Here is a 17,791-nt window from a genome sequence, read left to right on the forward strand (position 1 = left end):
CTATCTTTAACTAGCTTTCTAAAAAGTAGTTCATTACCTAACAATTTTGTCTGCACACGATTCTTCTAGCTATATATAGTTAATAGATGATTTATTAAAGAGATTATAATTTATATTGTCTTGTTATTTATTTGAATTCTATATTTTAATAAATTATTTTTTAAACCATGTATAAAATAGTTCAAATAAATATTTAAATTTGATTTTGATCAAAGTTATTTTTAATTAAAATCATAAATAATTAACCAAACTAACAATTCATAATAAAACACACAATTATTTTATTTAATAACTGTGTTGTCATATTCAAGTTTTTATTTATCAAAATTGAATTTAAAATTTTATTTAAACTATTTTACAAAATATAAAGTTCAAAAAATAATTTTTTAAAATGCATAATTTAAACAAATAATAGAACAAAACTCAATTACAAAATAAGATAAATCATTTATTGAAACATGATCTAAGAGAAGAGGAGAGCATATTATGATGAGGGGGACCTTAGTCGATTATCTCATGTTACCCTTATGGCTAGCACAACAGTTGAGTTTATCTTTCATGTTTGGTGAAACGCAAGTGTCATTATTCATACTAGTCCTCCCGCCCGGCCAGCGTATAATAATCCATCTTACAATAAGTTCAAAAACTTTTGTTTTTATGCGTATTATTGTATCATTCCTATATGGCATGGCATGCATTTGCTTGTTAATTAGTTTCATTAACAAGATTCTAAAGGGATCCACCATTGAATAGTGGGGGTGTCACTTCTTGCCTCCTCCATTGCAAGCACACTATGATATCATCCACAGTGCTCATATTGGACTCTAGCTAGTGGCATTTTCTCCCATTGCTAGCCTTCGTACGTGACAATTTACCTGCTTATAATATGATTTAAATTACCGTGTCTAATCGCCTTGATTGAATTGAACCACATCATGATTCATGAGGAGCCTAATTAATCATTTTGATTCTCCTTTGATTGGTGATAAATAATATTTGTTTTTTAAGGTGAATAGTGATAAATAAAGGTTTTATGTACGACGGTTTTAATAATATTCAATTAATTATACCTATTTATTTGACCAAATAGTACAAAATAACTCCTTGAATATATTTTTAGTTAAAATTAATTTTAATTAGACAATAGTACCATCTATTATATTTGCTTTATATATATATATTTTTTACATTTTCTAATATTTTATATAAAAAAAATTAAATATATTTTTAGGTAAATGATAAAAAAAAATTTCTAAAATATAAAAATAATTTCGAATAAATAAAAGACGTATTGTTGTCTTATTAAAATTAGTTTTGATGGTATTTTATATTATTTGATAAAATATAGAAATATTATTTAGTAATATTTAAACAAGATAGGTGTCAGTAGATATTTAAGTAAAACACAACAGATAAAATTATATACATATATATATATATATATCCTTGATAAATAATATGGTTGAGTATGTTTTACTTCCCTACCGACCGAATAATTATGGTCAGTCAATGCAATATATATACATATAAATATATGATAAATAAAAGAGTGCATGCTTGGCCAACTTATATATATATATAGTGATCACAGCTATAGGGATGACTGTTATATGATGATAAAAAGTGAAATTGAGCAGTAATGGGCAATTTAAAATGTGGGAAATCTCTCATTTTCTCGTAAATCAAACCTTAAATTAACATACAAAGCATTGGGGATTTCATGCCTTGTGTGGTCCACAGAAGTGACACTAATGATCATATTCATCCCCTTGAGATTTTTTTTCTTCCTTTTCTCGTTCCAAACCTTACCTACTAATAAGAAAGCCATATTGGGAAGACAAAATAAAATAAAATAAAAACTCAATACATGACACACAAAAGCTTTCTGATATAGGGTACGTAGGGGAGCTTCTATTTTAAAAAGCCAAAGCACAGTTTGCTGCAGTAGTTAAAGGAAGGTCAAGATATTGATCATGATTAAACATTTTCGGTTGAAGATGGGAGAAGTGGCTGAGTGAGAGAGGTCTTGATGTGGGCGGGTGTCCTGCTGCTGGTGTGCTCCGGATTGGCCTGAATCGCAGCCTTTTCAAGTGCAATAAACTTCCTTTCTTCACTTTTACCCCACAGCACCAAGTATAGTCCCACTATGATCAGTACCGCCCCAATGATCCTGCACCAATGTTTTCACGTTCATGTATTTGAGATAGAGTCAACAGCTATACCATCTACAAACCTTTTAATTATAAAATACAATAAAGCGATGAAGCCAAAACATTCTGTTGCATATTAAATTAATTATTGATCGATTGTAATAGTTTATAATTATTTATTTTTAAGTACGCTTTCTCTTCATCTGTGGTCCTTTCATGTGCCTTCCCCGTGGATGACTTCGTGTACATAACAAGTATATATATTCGATCTGTACCTTATAATTAATAGCCCAACCACCTGTCACATGGTCTATATTGACAAAGGGATTTTCTGATATGCATACATATAACCCTCTAACTTAATTAGTGTGCTAGCAGTATCTTGGACTGTGATGTTAAAGATTTGGCGGTGTTCATATTCCATCCATTTGCAAATCGTACGGTTGGGGTTGCACTTGTTTGTTAGGAATTTGGCCCAAAATAATAATGCATATATATACATAAGCATAATATAGAGAGATTATTGGATGAAAAAGATGATAAGAGGACCCACTTACCCTCCTAAGTAGAACTGCTCGCCTAAGGCAATGGAGGCCATGATAGCGACAACTAGAGTCTGAACAGGTTGATACACAGCGACGAACACAGGGCCACCTCTGTCAATGCACCATATCTGTACAGCGAAGGCAATCCCTGATGCCACCACTCCCTGCAATATTATTTCCAATATCACTATAGATATCAATATTTAGAAAGAAAATACAATTTTTTATTTTATAATAATTACAATAATGATATGATACACTTTCGTTTCGTTCTCATATATGTATATAACCACACCGGTCCACACTGCTTCTTATGCATTATTGCTTAACAACTTGTTTTGTCATTTAATACCTAAAAAGTTGAAAAGAAAAAAGAAGAAAAAAAGAAGAAAGATAAAAGTATAATAAGTAGTTATCAGCTCTCCATGTATCAACCAGATCCGACTAACTGATTAGTTATACTGTCACCACTTCCATTTTTTTCCACATGAATGTGAAACCCTTTTGTTTTTCTGATTTCAGAAGACATGGTTTGGTCTGACAGCCATCTTTAACTGATAATAAGTAAATTAGCAAACGACAAATCATCACTCATGTATATAGTACATACCTTACCAGAATGAGGGAGAGATAAATATATAGGTACATGCACGTTCCTATCTATGTGTCTTATCCAAAAATTTATATATAAATATATATATATATATTTATATAAATTCATTAGGTATCATAAAGTCCTATATTGACATTTGAGAGAACTCAAGATTTTCCTTTAGATAAAGCTGATTCTGATATATATATATATATTGGTTTTAGTCCCTCATCATATAATATATATATTTATATAATTAATTAGGCTTTAATTAAACCAAGCTGACTCGTGGTTCAATGGAGTAGTAAATAGTCTTTACTAAATATTCTAACTCACCGCGTAGAAGATGGTGAATACTTCTCCACCAGAATGGAAAATCCAGGCCTGAGCGTCTCTCTCAACAATGGCAGCAATAATTACAAACTGAATAAGACCGTAAAAGCACGTCCATGACGTAACTGAGAGCCGCGCTGGGTACTTCTTCAGAACCGGGGCTTGCAAAACAAGCCACCCGGACCACGAAAGGCAATGGCCTATAAGGTAAACGCAACCCAGGGTCCAGTTCTTGCCGCTCGCATCTCCAAGAGAAGGAAGAGACTGTAGTAATGGTGCGGCGGCGCTCTGTAGCGGTGGAGTTGGGCTGTAGATAGTGGGACCCTTGTATAAAGTGATGACTGAGGCTCCGGCCACGCAGAAGATGGTTCCTATCACCTTTGATATACCGTCTTTTCTGTTTATTCTCACTTGTTCAATCCTGCATATTCCAAAAAAAAAAATGTTGGGATTTCATTAAAAAAAAATCCTCAGAAAGCATATAACTTATCGGGTAATTATGATATATATATATATATATTGTGTTAAAAGCAAATTTCTACACACCGGAGTAGGGCTGCCATAAGAAAAGTTATGGCCGGGACTGAGTTTTGAATTGCCGAAGCAAAGGTTGGTGATGTGTTTTCTAGACCCAGTAAGTAGAATCCTTGGTTTGCTGTTATTCTGTAAGAAGAGAATATGCGATAAAAAATGTAAGTATACTTTTATTATTTAACTCATTAAAGAGTATCTTCAAACAGTAGTTTATTTTTATTTTTTTTTCAAAATTGTATTGCATATATATATGTATAAATATATATGTGCACAAAGTACGTATATCATACCCAACAAGCGCTAGGAAGAAAAACTGTATTGTAAAATTTAGGCTCATGGCAGGCCTCTCCTTCCTGATTAGAAAAACATATAAATATCATTTCGATCACTATAAAAACTTGAATAATGTATATATATACATAAGAAAAGGTATAGTGTTACAAAGATAAATAATATTAATTAGTGGCTTTTTGTTTAGTGGTTTACTTCTCTAAGAAATAGGCAAAAGGAAGAAGCAAAAGCAGGGCTATGATGTTCCTGTAAACTGGGAAGACGAGCTTACTAATGCCCATATTAAGGGCAGCTCTTGAAACAACATGAAACCCAGCATATCCAAACTGCAGGGCCAACATGGCTCCATGCAGCTGGAGCCTTTCAGGCACCGAACACCACATTCTCCTTCCGGAGGCTGAACCTAAATCAGCCATTGATGAGGCTCGATATCAACCAATAATAATATTAACTATATAAAACTAATTATCTGATATTACACTAAAGAAACCGAGAGAAGAGAAAGAAGGCAAGTGATGAGAAACTCTAGGAGAGTAGGGTGATATAAATAGAGAGGAAATGACTCAATGGGCCGAGAAAGCGAGTGTGCTAAGGTATGACCCACAAAGGGCCCTAAAAAGACGTTATGTCAACTGTTGCTAAGCTTCAAATGTTTTCGGTTGTCTCCCACATTCTTCTCTATCTCTCTCCTTAGCTGACAAGACAGCCTCCATCCCACTATATAATATACACCCCGGAAAGAAAATTAGAAAGAAAAAATAAAAGAAAAGAGAGTGGATTTTTTTTTTTTTTTTGAATAAGAAAAGAGAATGGATTTAATTGGTTATGTTGTGACAATAGGTAATTTGAGGTTGCATAACTCAAAACTTGAGGTTGCAATGGTAATTTGCCATATCTGTCCAATTAAGAGAGTATTAGTCTCTAACCAGCTGGTTGAGCCGGTCAGCATGGTTGCCAAACCATTCGCAATGCACATTAGATTATCCGAAAAACAAAGAAGCAAATAAATAGTTGGCTTATTTGCATTGCATCTCCTTAAGTTATATACGTTTTGGTAAATTGGTCATCCAATTTTTTTTTTTGGCACGTTGGTAGTCCTCCAAATTTGATTTTCTTGGCAATGTTAGTATTCCACTGTTAATTCATCATTTTTCTGTTAGTTTAGGGACCAATTTGCAATATAAAAAAATTTGGGGGCCAACATGCCAAAAGAGGACATGACTCCGTTTTTGTTGTACCGGTACAACACACTCTACTTTCACATAGGTAGATAAGTCATGACCAAATTTTTTACACTATAGGTTTCATTACAGTGACGGTAACCTTCTGTACGTTTTTTAAAAATTCTGGATGATTTATAAACATGTCAGATATAGATTTTATTTTTCTCGAGTAATAAATAAGTCTAGTTTGAGTTAAGCATTTATTTATAATAGATAAATCTCGACATGATTTGCCACCCCTAGTTAGAGGCAACGTACGGGAAGCGACTTGGTAATGGCTACTAAACTGGGTCTTGGACTTCACTCACTCTCTCACAATGAACTCATCATACCGAGAAAGAGTAAGGATCGGGTGATCTATGGCATATTTTACAGAAAGAGATGGAGGTCATGTACCAGAGACGGAACTACACCTGTGTCAAGGGGTGCAATGGCCACCCCCAAAATTTTTTTATATCTTTTTTAATATGTATTAATCATTCTTAATATGCCTAATTTATTAGAGCAGTCCCTTCAAGTAACAGTAAATTATGGCATACACTAAAAAATATACATACTCATCTATTATAATATACATTAAGCCCATAATTGTGAAGCATTATTACAAAGTTGATATTTTTAATACATTCTCAATTACAAGAATTAAACAATAAATTCAATCATAACACAATGCACAATGAAGTTACTCATTCTCTTAGTTCACTTTTAGATTCGAGAGAGATGCATGCATGATTCAGAATTGATGACATTCGCAAGTTGGTACAAAAATTTTACCCAAAAAACTTTAGAGAATACGAGATGACACGACTAAGGATGCAATTTGAACATTTTGATCGTGTGCGACAACTTCATGATTTTACAGCTTTAACAAATGATTTATGTCAGCGGTTGGTGAAAACTAGAAAAGTAGAAGTATTTCTATTTGTGCATATTGTGGTAACTTTTATTCTTATATTTCCAGTTTTACAGCCACCACAAAACGATTTTTAATACTACACTTCACAATATGGAAGATGAATTTTTAACTAATTGTTTGCTATTTTACAATAAAAAGAAAATTGATGTAAGCTTTAGTTTAGATTCACTTATAGATGAAGAGAGACGTTCTGTATTTTAATTTATTGTATATGAATTTAATAACGTATTTTGAAATATTTGTTACTTAAATTTTTTAATAGTTTGGTGCTCCCATCTTCAAATCCTGGCCGTTCCCTGTCATGTAACTTTTACTGTATTCATTATTGTTTTTATTTATTTAATGTATATAAATAAAAAAAATATATTTATTTTATTCAGTTGGTGGGTTGGGTTAGCCTGAGCGAGTTGGCACCAACAGACAATCCCGTCTAGCAATGTAATTGATCAATTTGAAAGTTACTCAGGTTGTTCAAGTTGTATTTGTTTTCTTCTTTAGAATTTTTAATGGTCAAATTAATGAGTTGCAAAATTTTATAAACAATAATTCTATTTGACACCATGCCATTAATGATGGTGGTTGATGAGAGTAGTGAGGGCCGAGCGAGCCGCCATTGATAGATAGCGCGCACGAGGGGAAGTGGTGTAGGTAGGTACCCCCCATGCGTTCTCGATTGACCTCTTTCCCCGTGAAACCCTCTTAACCCCACCACATTGGATCAGCTTTACTTGTATTTTTGTGTATTTCTATTATCTTCTTTTATTTTATTATATATATATATATATATATATCTGTGACCATTATTTTATGGTGATGAACTACTTTGTAGTTTGTATTTTATGGTCAAACATTTCTATCTCTACAGCTTGAGACTTTATGATATATATTACTACTTTTCTCTTGTATATTCCTCTTTATTAACTTTACTCAATACTTGTATAATTATTTCTCTGCATAAAGCTAACTAGTGTGTACGTATATTTATATATGTTTAAAATAGTTTATATCTGCTTGCGGACAGAAACCGCACATGAATTCCGGCGATTCTTTCTGATGTAATCATGATTAGTTTTATAGACAAAGTTTTAAAAAATATATATATACTCATTGGTCAATGTTAATCTACAAACTTATAGTAATTAAGTGTCTCTTAGTGTATAAAATATTTAAATTATCTTTGCTTGCACACTCAAAGTTTTGTTGTTTTCGAATTTAATACATGTCAAAAATGGAATATTGAATATCTTTTTAGTCTACTTTCTAGATTATGTATTCTAGTTACATACCAAAAAGAAAAGTTGAAATCAAAATATAGCTAGTGCTTTCATAACTCTCCTTACGTATTGAAACCTAAAGTATAGAATATATTGGCAATTATATATGGTTTTGGTTAGATTCATTCATGACTTATTGACCTTTAATAATTAGAGTTCGATATCTACTTCAGTTTAACATGACATTCAGATTTCTAGTATATGAAAATTAATTTAGGGGATAATTTTCACAAGACATTAACTATATATCTTTTTCGTGGGAACAAAAAGAAAGAAACAACCACCAAATGGTTAAGATTAGGCTAGGGGATCTTCTTTTGGACGAGGGTCCACCATTATTCAAGGGAGAAAAAGAAAAAGAAAAAGAAAAAGAAAAGGTGAATAAAAAATAAATATACACCACTTAGCTACAGGACCATATATATAGTATAAAAAAGGAGCCAACAAGAAGAATCCATCTTTTCTGGAGTTTTGCTTTTTATGATCATAAAAATCAAGTAAAAATCTTTAACATGTCTTTGTCTTCAGCTATTAGTTATCTCTATTGACTATTGGTAAAGAGATTAATTAAAGATCAAATGAATCAATTAAACTAAAGGGTCTCCAACTTTTGTTTAGTAAGACGTTGATTTTCTTTCTTAAGAGTGCAATTGTGTACACATATATATATAATGAGGTGTTTCCACTAATATATAAGATTAAAGTTTTTTCCCACTCCCCAAAGTTTTTTCCATTGCGAGCTGTGCGTGGTTATGATATATTCAACCTGCTCTTCACTTTAAGAGACAGGCTGCCCCCCATCAATTGAGACCACCATCATTCTAATTTTCAAAGAGCCTGCCCAGCAAGAATATTTTGGCCTTTCGATTGTGAAAAGTCATGTTTCTTCTGACATTATTATAAAAACAAAATAATAATAATAATAATAATAATAATAAACAAGTTCTTTTCATTAAGAATAATATTATTAATATATTTGCAACCAAAAATTTCAAAAATAAAATAAAATAAGTGAGAGTCGGAGAAGGAGAGAAGAGACTTAGGTCTCTGGGTCTGACCCGGCCTGCATGAACCGGTCGGACAACACCCTGACCAAGCCAGTTGTTCTCTTAATTGCAATTTTTTTTTGCCTATTTCATCTTTCTTTCTGAGTCACATAACTACATGCCTGACAGCTAAAATGGATTTGTTTGCACGAGAGAATCTTGGAACTTATCTCCCTGGTCGAGACCCCTCCCAAATATGTGAACTTTTTTTGACTTTTTTTCTTTTAACTTTCTATAATTTCTTTCACTGTAAAAAGAAAGAAAAAGAAGGACGTACATTGTTGAGTTTTTATCATTGATTTCTTGGGGAAAAAAAATAATAACTTGTGAATTTGGAACAACAAAGAAAAAAAGGATCTTTCCCCCCCGAAGGATATGGGTTATAGCTAGTGGACCTTTTTTCCCCTCCCAAAATGTTATGAAAAGAATAAAAAAAAACAGATCCGAAATATGCTTAGTTAATAGTAATGATCCGGTTGGTTATCCTAAAAATAAGAGTATTGTGCCAAACATTATAATTTAATATTCAGGAATCATATATTTTAATTTAAAATAAAATAAGTAGGATACAGTAGTGTTCGGCCTTTATAGCAATGTACTAAAAATAACCAGGAACTCTTTTGTAAAGTTGAATTTTTTTTTTTAATTGGAGTAATAATTTGAACATACGTGGAAGTAAGTAAATGGTGACACAAACATTACATGTGCAGTTAGGACACGTGGCGTAATGACAGCTAGGGGTGTGTGGTCCCACTTCGTATTACTAATATTGAACGAACTGACCAAAGGATATATATTGTATCGTGTAGGTGACCATGCCTCATATATATAAATATAGAGAGAGAGAGAGAGAGAGTATGGTACAACCATAAGGTGTAATTCACTTTTCACATGGGCTTGGTTTTGGTTTCCAAATTAAAACTGTACTCTACTGTTTAGTAGAACTTTCCTTCTTCTTTCTATTCACATAAAGCTATCAAAACATTTTCTTCTCATTAAATAAAGGGTCTTGAGCTTTATTAATTGTACCCAAATAATGATTTTTATATAATATATAAAATATTCTTCATTCTTTTTTCTTTTTCTTTTTCTTTTTTTTTTTAAAAAAAAAAAAGAAAAAAGCTAGTGTTGTATTTTCTATATTTCAAGGAAATTAAAGAGCTTGTACACAGAGAGAGTGAGAGTGAATATTACATTATTACTATATATTAATCCACGCTGGGGTATTAGTTTATGCATCCTCTGTGATAGTAATTAATTAAAGTGCATTAGTGGTAATTATATATATAGTGTGTGTGTGTGTACATTCTGATGTTTATTAGAATAAAGCAACTCTTATAATAAAAAGATTATGATTAAGTCCAAGGAAAATCTGAAAATTGAGAGGGGCAGAATAATCAACGATCGAGTTTGAATGCACACTACAATTGTCTCCTTCACGCCTAATTAAACACAATGTCGAACACTTACCCAACAAATGGAACCTTTGTGTTTTTTCTTTAGGTACTTTGTTCTCCAATATTCATCAATATGGTGCAATGTCGAGATCACACCCCACTGCTTAAAGCTATATATCTTACTAGTCACCTTCAGTATTGTTGGCTCTGGACCTAAGCTTAAAATCAATATGTTTTATTCTATTCTTGCCCAAATATAAATGTAGTTTTATATATATATAATGTATTTATCCCTATGTTCAAGAGTGATAGGGACACAGTCTGGGCCAGAACCAATGTTTTTTTTAACGGAATAAATAAAATTGAAAGTAAAAAAATATAATAATAAGGAAAAAAATTATAATAGAGATATTATTTTAAAATATATTTTTAAAGCAAAACATACTATTTTTATTTCTTAGTTTTCTTTCATCCTTTAAGGCCATATTTTATAGAATTGCAACGATCTAATAAGTTTATCCAAATTCATACTCTCTACATTATAGCATTACTTAATAAATAAAGCAAAAAGTATTTTTGCACCAACTTTTAATTTGACTAACTCTCGCTTAAAGCATAAAATTTATTGGTGATATCAGAAGAATTCAACAAATAGTCTTATTATCATCATTCATAATTAAAATTTTAAAATCATGACTGTGCCCTTTAATCTACTTTTTTTAATTGATTGTATTTCATAATTTGTTGAAGTTTTTCTCAATGTTTCCTTCATACACAATTTCACATAAATCTATGATTATTATTTGATTTATTGGGACAACATTATAAATATCACATGAATTCTTTTGAAAATTCAACATGCTTTTCAAGTTCAATTGTTGTCTATATCAAATAAATAAAAATTTATTGAATACATTTCCATGCTCTGATACCACCACTACAAAAAAAAAAAAATTAGGGGCAACATTATTAGGAGCGACTATATCACCCCTAATAATGTCAGTATTAGGAGCGACAACGATATGTCGTCCTTGATATTAAGTGAGACAATATTTTTAATTGGGAAAACTATTAGGGGCGCCAAAATATTGTATCAAGGGTGACGTGTCACCCCTAATAATATTAAATATTTTATGAAATTTTGAGTGAAAAAAACGTGGGAATTTTTCCCACCAAATTTTTTTAGACAATTAGGGGCGACTTGTCGCCAGCTATTAGGGGCGACACATGTCAGTCGCCTCTAATATTGAAAAACAATGGCGACGTGAATATTGTCGCCCCTGATAGTTGATAAATTTTGACCATCGTCTGTGGGGGAAAATATTCGCAGTCTTATTTTAGGGAACTTTTCCCAAACGGTGCGTTTTAGTATTAGGGGCAACACGTCACCCCTAATACTATTACCCGTCGCCCCTAAAAGTTTTATAGACCCATACCTTTTTCACATGCGCTGAAACCACCATTTCTTCTTCTTCTTCTCTCTCGAAATCTCTTTCTCCCTCACTCTCAAATCCCTCTCTCTCAAGTCCCTTTCACCATTATCACTACCACCTCCAAAACCATCTCTCTCTCTCTCTCCCTCACCCTTTCTCTCTCCCCCCAAAACTCCCTCACTCTTTCTCTCTCTCCCTCACCCTTCAAAACCCTCAAATTCCGACCACCACCACGTTGATCGGACCGCCGCAGCCCCCACCACCACGCCGAGAGGACCGGTCCCCCACCCCAGCTGCCGATCTATACGCGACAGTAAGTGGTATTTTTTATTTATTTGTATTTTTTTTAATAACTATTATTTATATTTTTATATATATTTGTGTTGGTGTGTAGAATTTGAAGGAGAAAGGGAAAATTGAAGGAGAAAGGAGAAAGGGAATAAGCGTGGCAGCAATGTTTTTTTTTTTTGTTAATTTAGTTGATAAAAAAATTATTTATAGTTGAAATGTTTGAAATTTTAGAATTATTAGTGTTAATATGTGTTTAGGTAATATTAGTGTTATTATTATTTATTTAGAAAAAATATATTGTGAATGTTTACTAATATGTATGTGTATAGAAAATAATATGTGTTTAGTGTTATTAATATATTTGTAGAAAAATATATTATAAATATGTATAGAAAAATGTATAATATATTGTCAATGATCTGGGAATTTTCTGAATGTCATTTGCAGACTTTTAAATTTTTGGGATAACTTAGAATATAATCGTTATGCTGCCGAAATTTTAGTTAAGTTAGGGGACTAAATAAATAAAACTTCAAATAATTTTAATTAACAAAATAAATTAAAAAAATTAGATAAATAATATAATTTAATATTAAAAATTTTAATAATTGTAAAATAAATTAAAAAACTTAGATAAAAAATCTAACTTAATATATATAAATTTATTAAAAAATTAGGTAAATAATTAAAAAATTAGATAAATAATTTAATTTAATATTAATAAATTTAATAATTTAAAAACAAATTAGACAAATAATTTAAAAATAAATTAAATAATTGAAAAATAAATTAAAAATTTAGATAAATAATTTAATTTAGTATTAACAAATTTAATAATTTAAAAATAAATCATTCATATATTCACCTTTTTTAAAAATAATATTATTTATAAATTTAATATTAATTTGTAAGAAGAAAAAGTAAGTTTGATAATTAAAAAGTAAGTAATAAAACTAAATACTATTGGCTAAAGTAATTAAATAAAAATTAAAATAGGAATTAATAATAATTTTAAACATTATAAAATAAGAGCTTATATAAAATATCACACTTTTTTTATGGTATCATAAGACTTTATAAGACATCATAAAACAACTAGTGTTAATAAATATTTCATTTTTATTGCTTTTCTTTGGTGATAAAATTTAATCACCAAAGATAGGATATAAGTGTTATATATTATCACCTAGTGATAATTTTTTCTTAATTATTTTTAATCACAAAAAGCCTTAGAGCTGTTCGGAGAGGCTTATGTTTCTTCGAACTATCTAGGATGGTATGTGTCTGCATAGATTGATTAGATTTGTTGTGTACCTATAATTTGATCTATTACCCATTTTATTGTTTCGTTATTAGAGATTTCCATGTACGGGGTAACGCTATCTCAACCTATAGCACATCTGTACATGTATGGAGCAACACCATCACCTTATCCATGGTTGATTCCACCGTCGTTGCAACCACCATATCCCTACATGTATGGACCTGGATCGTCCACATTACCTCCCCAATATCCATGCCCGATGTCACCGCAGCCACCACAACGGCAACAGGAAGACAATATGAATGACGAGACAACTAATTTGGGAGACTAAGATATTATTGTTAGTTATTGTTTAATTATATTAACAATATGGATATATTGTTATCTTAATGAACTAATTTGAATATTTAATATAATATTTTTATTTTTAATATATTTGTTTTTAATGATTTAAATTTTAATTAATAATTTTTTAATTATTAAATAATTTTAATTTTTAAAAAATAAAATTGCATTAGGGCTGACACCGTCGCCCTTGATATTGCAATATTAGAGGTGACATCTCAATTTCCCTGATATCGATGACAGTAGTTTGAGATTGTTTAACTGCTGTCTCTATTATGGTATTTTGTAACTCGACCTGTTTTAAGACCTTGTTTTGGGCAATCATACTTTCTGATTGCCAGTTGAGAACTTCTTCGGCCGGGAATACTTTTTTTAGAGACTCATCCGTGTTCTTAGTTGTGGGGTTTTGAACCTTTGGTTAGTGAGAAACCGTACCTTGGTCCTCTTGCCTATCGAATTTTTTTAGAGGAGGAAAATCTGACTCATAATCAGTAGTAATCATCATTCATACGTATGGAATTTGTTGTAACTCATTTTGAGCAGGAAAAGCTTCTCCATGACGCTGCATCTATTTTGCTGCTTTTTTGTAGCATGACAAAATGCTCTGTTGAGGAGCTAGAAGTGAAGGCTGCCGAGAGTTTGTTGGAGAATGCTCAATGTCCCATCCAATTGGTTCTGGAGTAGAGTGAGGTAAGTTTTTGGAAGCAGAATATTTGACAATATAGTCAAATTTTCCAGAGGGTTGGCCTAACAACCCTATTCCCTTTTCTCCTTTAGCTAATTGTTGCTTAAGTCATTTTCCGGAGCTAAGACGTGGCTTTGGGAGGTCTTCTTCTGTTTTTAGGCAGCTTTTGCGGTCGCAAACATCCCAATACTTATGTCCGTCCAAAGATTCAAAAGCATAAATATTCAGTAAATTAATTAGATGTGTGATGATATAACCTAGGCACCAAAAATAATTCAATAATCCTATAAATGATCATATATATATATATATAGTGGTTGACTCAGAAAATTCGTTCCTTGGGGGGAAAATTTTAAAAATATTTAGAAGGTGCATAACTATCAAAATATACATTAAAAGAAGTAGTAAATTGTAAAATTTAGAGGATATGAATGTCAAAATTTACAGAAAAAGTACTATATTGTATAGTTTAGAAGTATAAATGTCAAAATTTACACAATAATGACTAAATTATAAAAATAATATTAAACTCTTTTTGAAAAAAAAAATCAGTGTGGGCATCAGCCCACCCTAGGCTCCATCAAGGTCTACCAGTGTGTGTATATATATATATATAGTAATGATATGTTCACCCAAAATATGCCACATAACATTACACACAGTAACATGACACTACTTTTTAAAATAATGGATCTCAGTTTAGATAAATATGATTAGTTGAAACTGGGATTCATTGTTTTAGAAAACAGTACCACATCACTGTGTGTAATGTTTGGGTGCATATTTTGGGTACACATATAATTACTCATACTTAAAATTAGATATTTATCAATTCTAGTAATAAAATTCAAATACTATAAAATATCATTATTATAATAATATTTAATATATTGTTCTTTTATATATAATATTATTTATTTATTTGAAATTTATATGACAATGATACTGTTATCCCCATTTCCTACCTTGGGCCCGGGAGAGTGGTCCAAGCCCACTAACTGGGAAATTGGGGTTGGGCCCAGCCAAGGCCCGTTTGGCAGGGAATGACCGACATCGACGGCCCAAGTGTGGGTTCAGACCCGGACGGTGTCCAGGAAGGATGATCCGGGACGATCATCCAGGAGACGTACAGCTGTTTGGGGTTACGGTTGAAATGTATGCAAAACAGTCCTGGAGCCTGGTAAACGACCCAGGCCCTATGTAGACGATCCGGGCCCTATGTGAACGATCCGAGCCTACGGTAAACAAAGAGGGATAGAGCTAAACGAACCCGGGTCAAGTCCTCAGGGTTGGCAGGATAATGCATCCATGACCCTGACTCCACCCCATGACGCGTGGGAGTTGTCCCCACTTTTCACGTGCGGAAAAGGTTGCCTCGGGATTGCACGCCGCTGGTTCAGACCTGTGCCGCCACTACACTAACTGATCTTGTCCCCTGAATCTGCCTCGTAACTCGAAATGCCCAGACCAAAAGCCCCATTTTTTCGGGTGATAGATAGGCCTTGGGCTGCCCTAGTGGGCTCTAATCATTCTCTGTCTTTTATATTTTTATCCTTTATATTGGGCTTCCGATAGAGAAGCCAGTGGTATTTATATCCTTGTTGGGCCCGGGTCAGCCCGGCCCAAGCCCAGTGCTCCTATGAGCCTATAAATACAGGTGACAAAGCACTGGAGAAGGGACCTCGGTTTGGCTGATATACAGTTACTCTGCCAAAACATAGAGAGAAACTCCATTGTTATAGACTTTCCAAGCTCTAATACAACTGTCTCGTGGACTAAGGCTCATTAACGCCCCAACCACGTAAAAATCTTGTTTATATCTTCTAAATCTCATATCATTAATCTCGCTTAATTTTTATTAATATAGTTTCCGAAAATCTCGGTAAACATTTTGGTGCTTTCATTGAGAGCCTGAGAAAGCTAATGCTAACGTCAAACCTCTACAAAAATGGTGAATACAAGACACACCACTTTCGACCCTACTAACCCAGAGCAGGGCAATGGAGAGCCACTACCCTCCTAGCCTCTTCCTCAAAGTCCACCTGAGAACGCTCCTCATCAGACGTCCCACCCTGACGAGTCACAAGACTACGAAGGTGGAACAGAGTACGAGGAGGACTATTACGAAAAAGAGGAGGGGAATGAGGGGGAGTACCACGACGAAGCTGCGAATCCCAAAATCCCAGGAGCGGACCCCAACCTGGAGGATCTGGAGGTGACTAGACTGAGGCAACAAGTCCTGGACCAAGAGGCCAGGATTGTTGAGCAGGCAGAGACATCTCGGCATATGCAGGAGTCCCTTCAGGCCCTACAGGCGTTCATAGCCACGCAGGGTCCGGCGACCAATCTCCCAGCTGGCCCGCTTCCGGGAGTGCAACAGCCCGCTCCGCAAGCCAGAGCCGGAGCCCTCGAAGACATGAGGCCGGCCCCTCCCCCAGAACAATTTCCTGAGCCAGTCCCAGGAAACCCGGACAGGGAGAAAAAGAAGGCCGGGGGAAAGACCCGAGAGAAAAATACCCCTGTCATGAAAACCGGGACCCGTTCCCGGCCGCTCCCTAGGAAAGAGAAGGTGCGCCCCATCCTAGGACAGAGCCACCCGACCAATCTGCAAGGGACGCGGCCGCGGGATGCTCAGCCCCGGCACACCCCGGGGCGAGGCGGACGGGAAAGTTCTTTGCACCCCAGCGCCTCGGTAAACAAAAATCGCCGGGAACGCCCACATAGCGAGGAGCGTCACACCCTTAGTTCAGGGGACGACACGTCCCTGGTAGACCTATGCGACGGACTGAACGCTCGGAAAGAGCGGGCCCATAAGGAAAAGATCCTCCCCTGAGGTGGCAACCTTAGGAACAATATCAACGACAGGAGGAACAAAAGAATCCCCCTGGAGGATGGCACGGCCAGGCAGCTCATGGAGCAGTTGGCCGCTTTGAAAAAGGTCACGGACCGTTTGGTCCGCAAGCAGGAAGGAGCGGATATCGACTCCGACGAAGAGGACAAAGAGCCCAGTGTGAGGCACATCCTGGACGATATGCTCCCCAAGGGGTTCAAGATGTCGAGCCTCACTGCCTATACTGGGAACACCGACCCCAGGGATCATCTATCCCGGTACAACCGGCTTATGACCGTGGCCCACGTTAGTGATGACGGCAAGTGCCTCTGCTTTTCGATCACCCTAGGCGGTCTTGCCGAGGAGTGGTGGAAAAGACTTAAGCCCGGATCCATCAAATCCTGGTCAAGGATGCAGTCGGTTTTCCGCAAACAGTTTGTGGCCGCCATGAGGATGGACATGCAAATCAGTGCCCTCACCAACCTTAAACTGCTCCCCGCGAAGACACTGAGGGCCTACATCCAGCGTTTTACCGAGGAGGCCTCCAAAACTAAGGTGGACGACGGACAGCGCCTGGTGGCATTACAGTCCGTAATCCGGGCCGGGTCCCCCCTCTGGGATGACATGCAACGTAGCAAGGCA

At 34.5% G+C, this 17,791-nt stretch overlaps 1 protein-coding gene across 1 annotated transcript; it reads right to left on the bottom strand.

The window, feature by feature from the left end:
• Window positions 1-1,642: 1,642 nt before the first annotated feature.
• LOC133803201 (protein WALLS ARE THIN 1-like) lies at window positions 1,643-4,973 on the bottom strand. Its single transcript, XM_062241175.1, has 6 exons — window positions 4,641-4,973; window positions 4,445-4,507; window positions 4,167-4,283; window positions 3,624-4,041; window positions 2,708-2,859; window positions 1,643-2,170 (listed from the first exon to the last, which is right to left on the bottom strand). The coding sequence occupies exons 1-6, from the start codon at window positions 4,859-4,861 to the stop codon at window positions 1,978-1,980; spliced, it is 1,164 nt and encodes a 387-aa protein (XP_062097159.1). The 5' UTR covers window positions 4,862-4,973; the 3' UTR covers window positions 1,643-1,977.
• Window positions 4,974-17,791: the final 12,818 nt, after the last annotated feature.

This window comes from Humulus lupulus, chromosome X (genome assembly GCF_963169125.1).
Source record: "Humulus lupulus chromosome X, drHumLupu1.1, whole genome shotgun sequence".
Classification (NCBI taxonomy): Eukaryota; Viridiplantae; Streptophyta; class Magnoliopsida; order Rosales; family Cannabaceae; genus Humulus; species Humulus lupulus.

Excerpts from the sequence above, each read along its gene's own strand:
- LOC133803201 (XM_062241175.1), bottom strand. The coding sequence starts at position 4,861 with ATGGCTGATTTAGGTTCAGCCTCCGGAAGGAGAATGTGGTGTTCGGTG. Across the intron at positions 4,042-4,166 it reads CTTATGGCAGCCCTACTCCG|GATTGAACAAGTGAGAATAA; the intron begins GTGTGTAGAAAT and ends TGGAATATGCAG. Across the intron at positions 2,860-3,623 it reads TATTCACCATCTTCTACGCG|GGAGTGGTGGCATCAGGGAT; the intron begins GTGAGTTAGAAT and ends ATAATATTGCAG.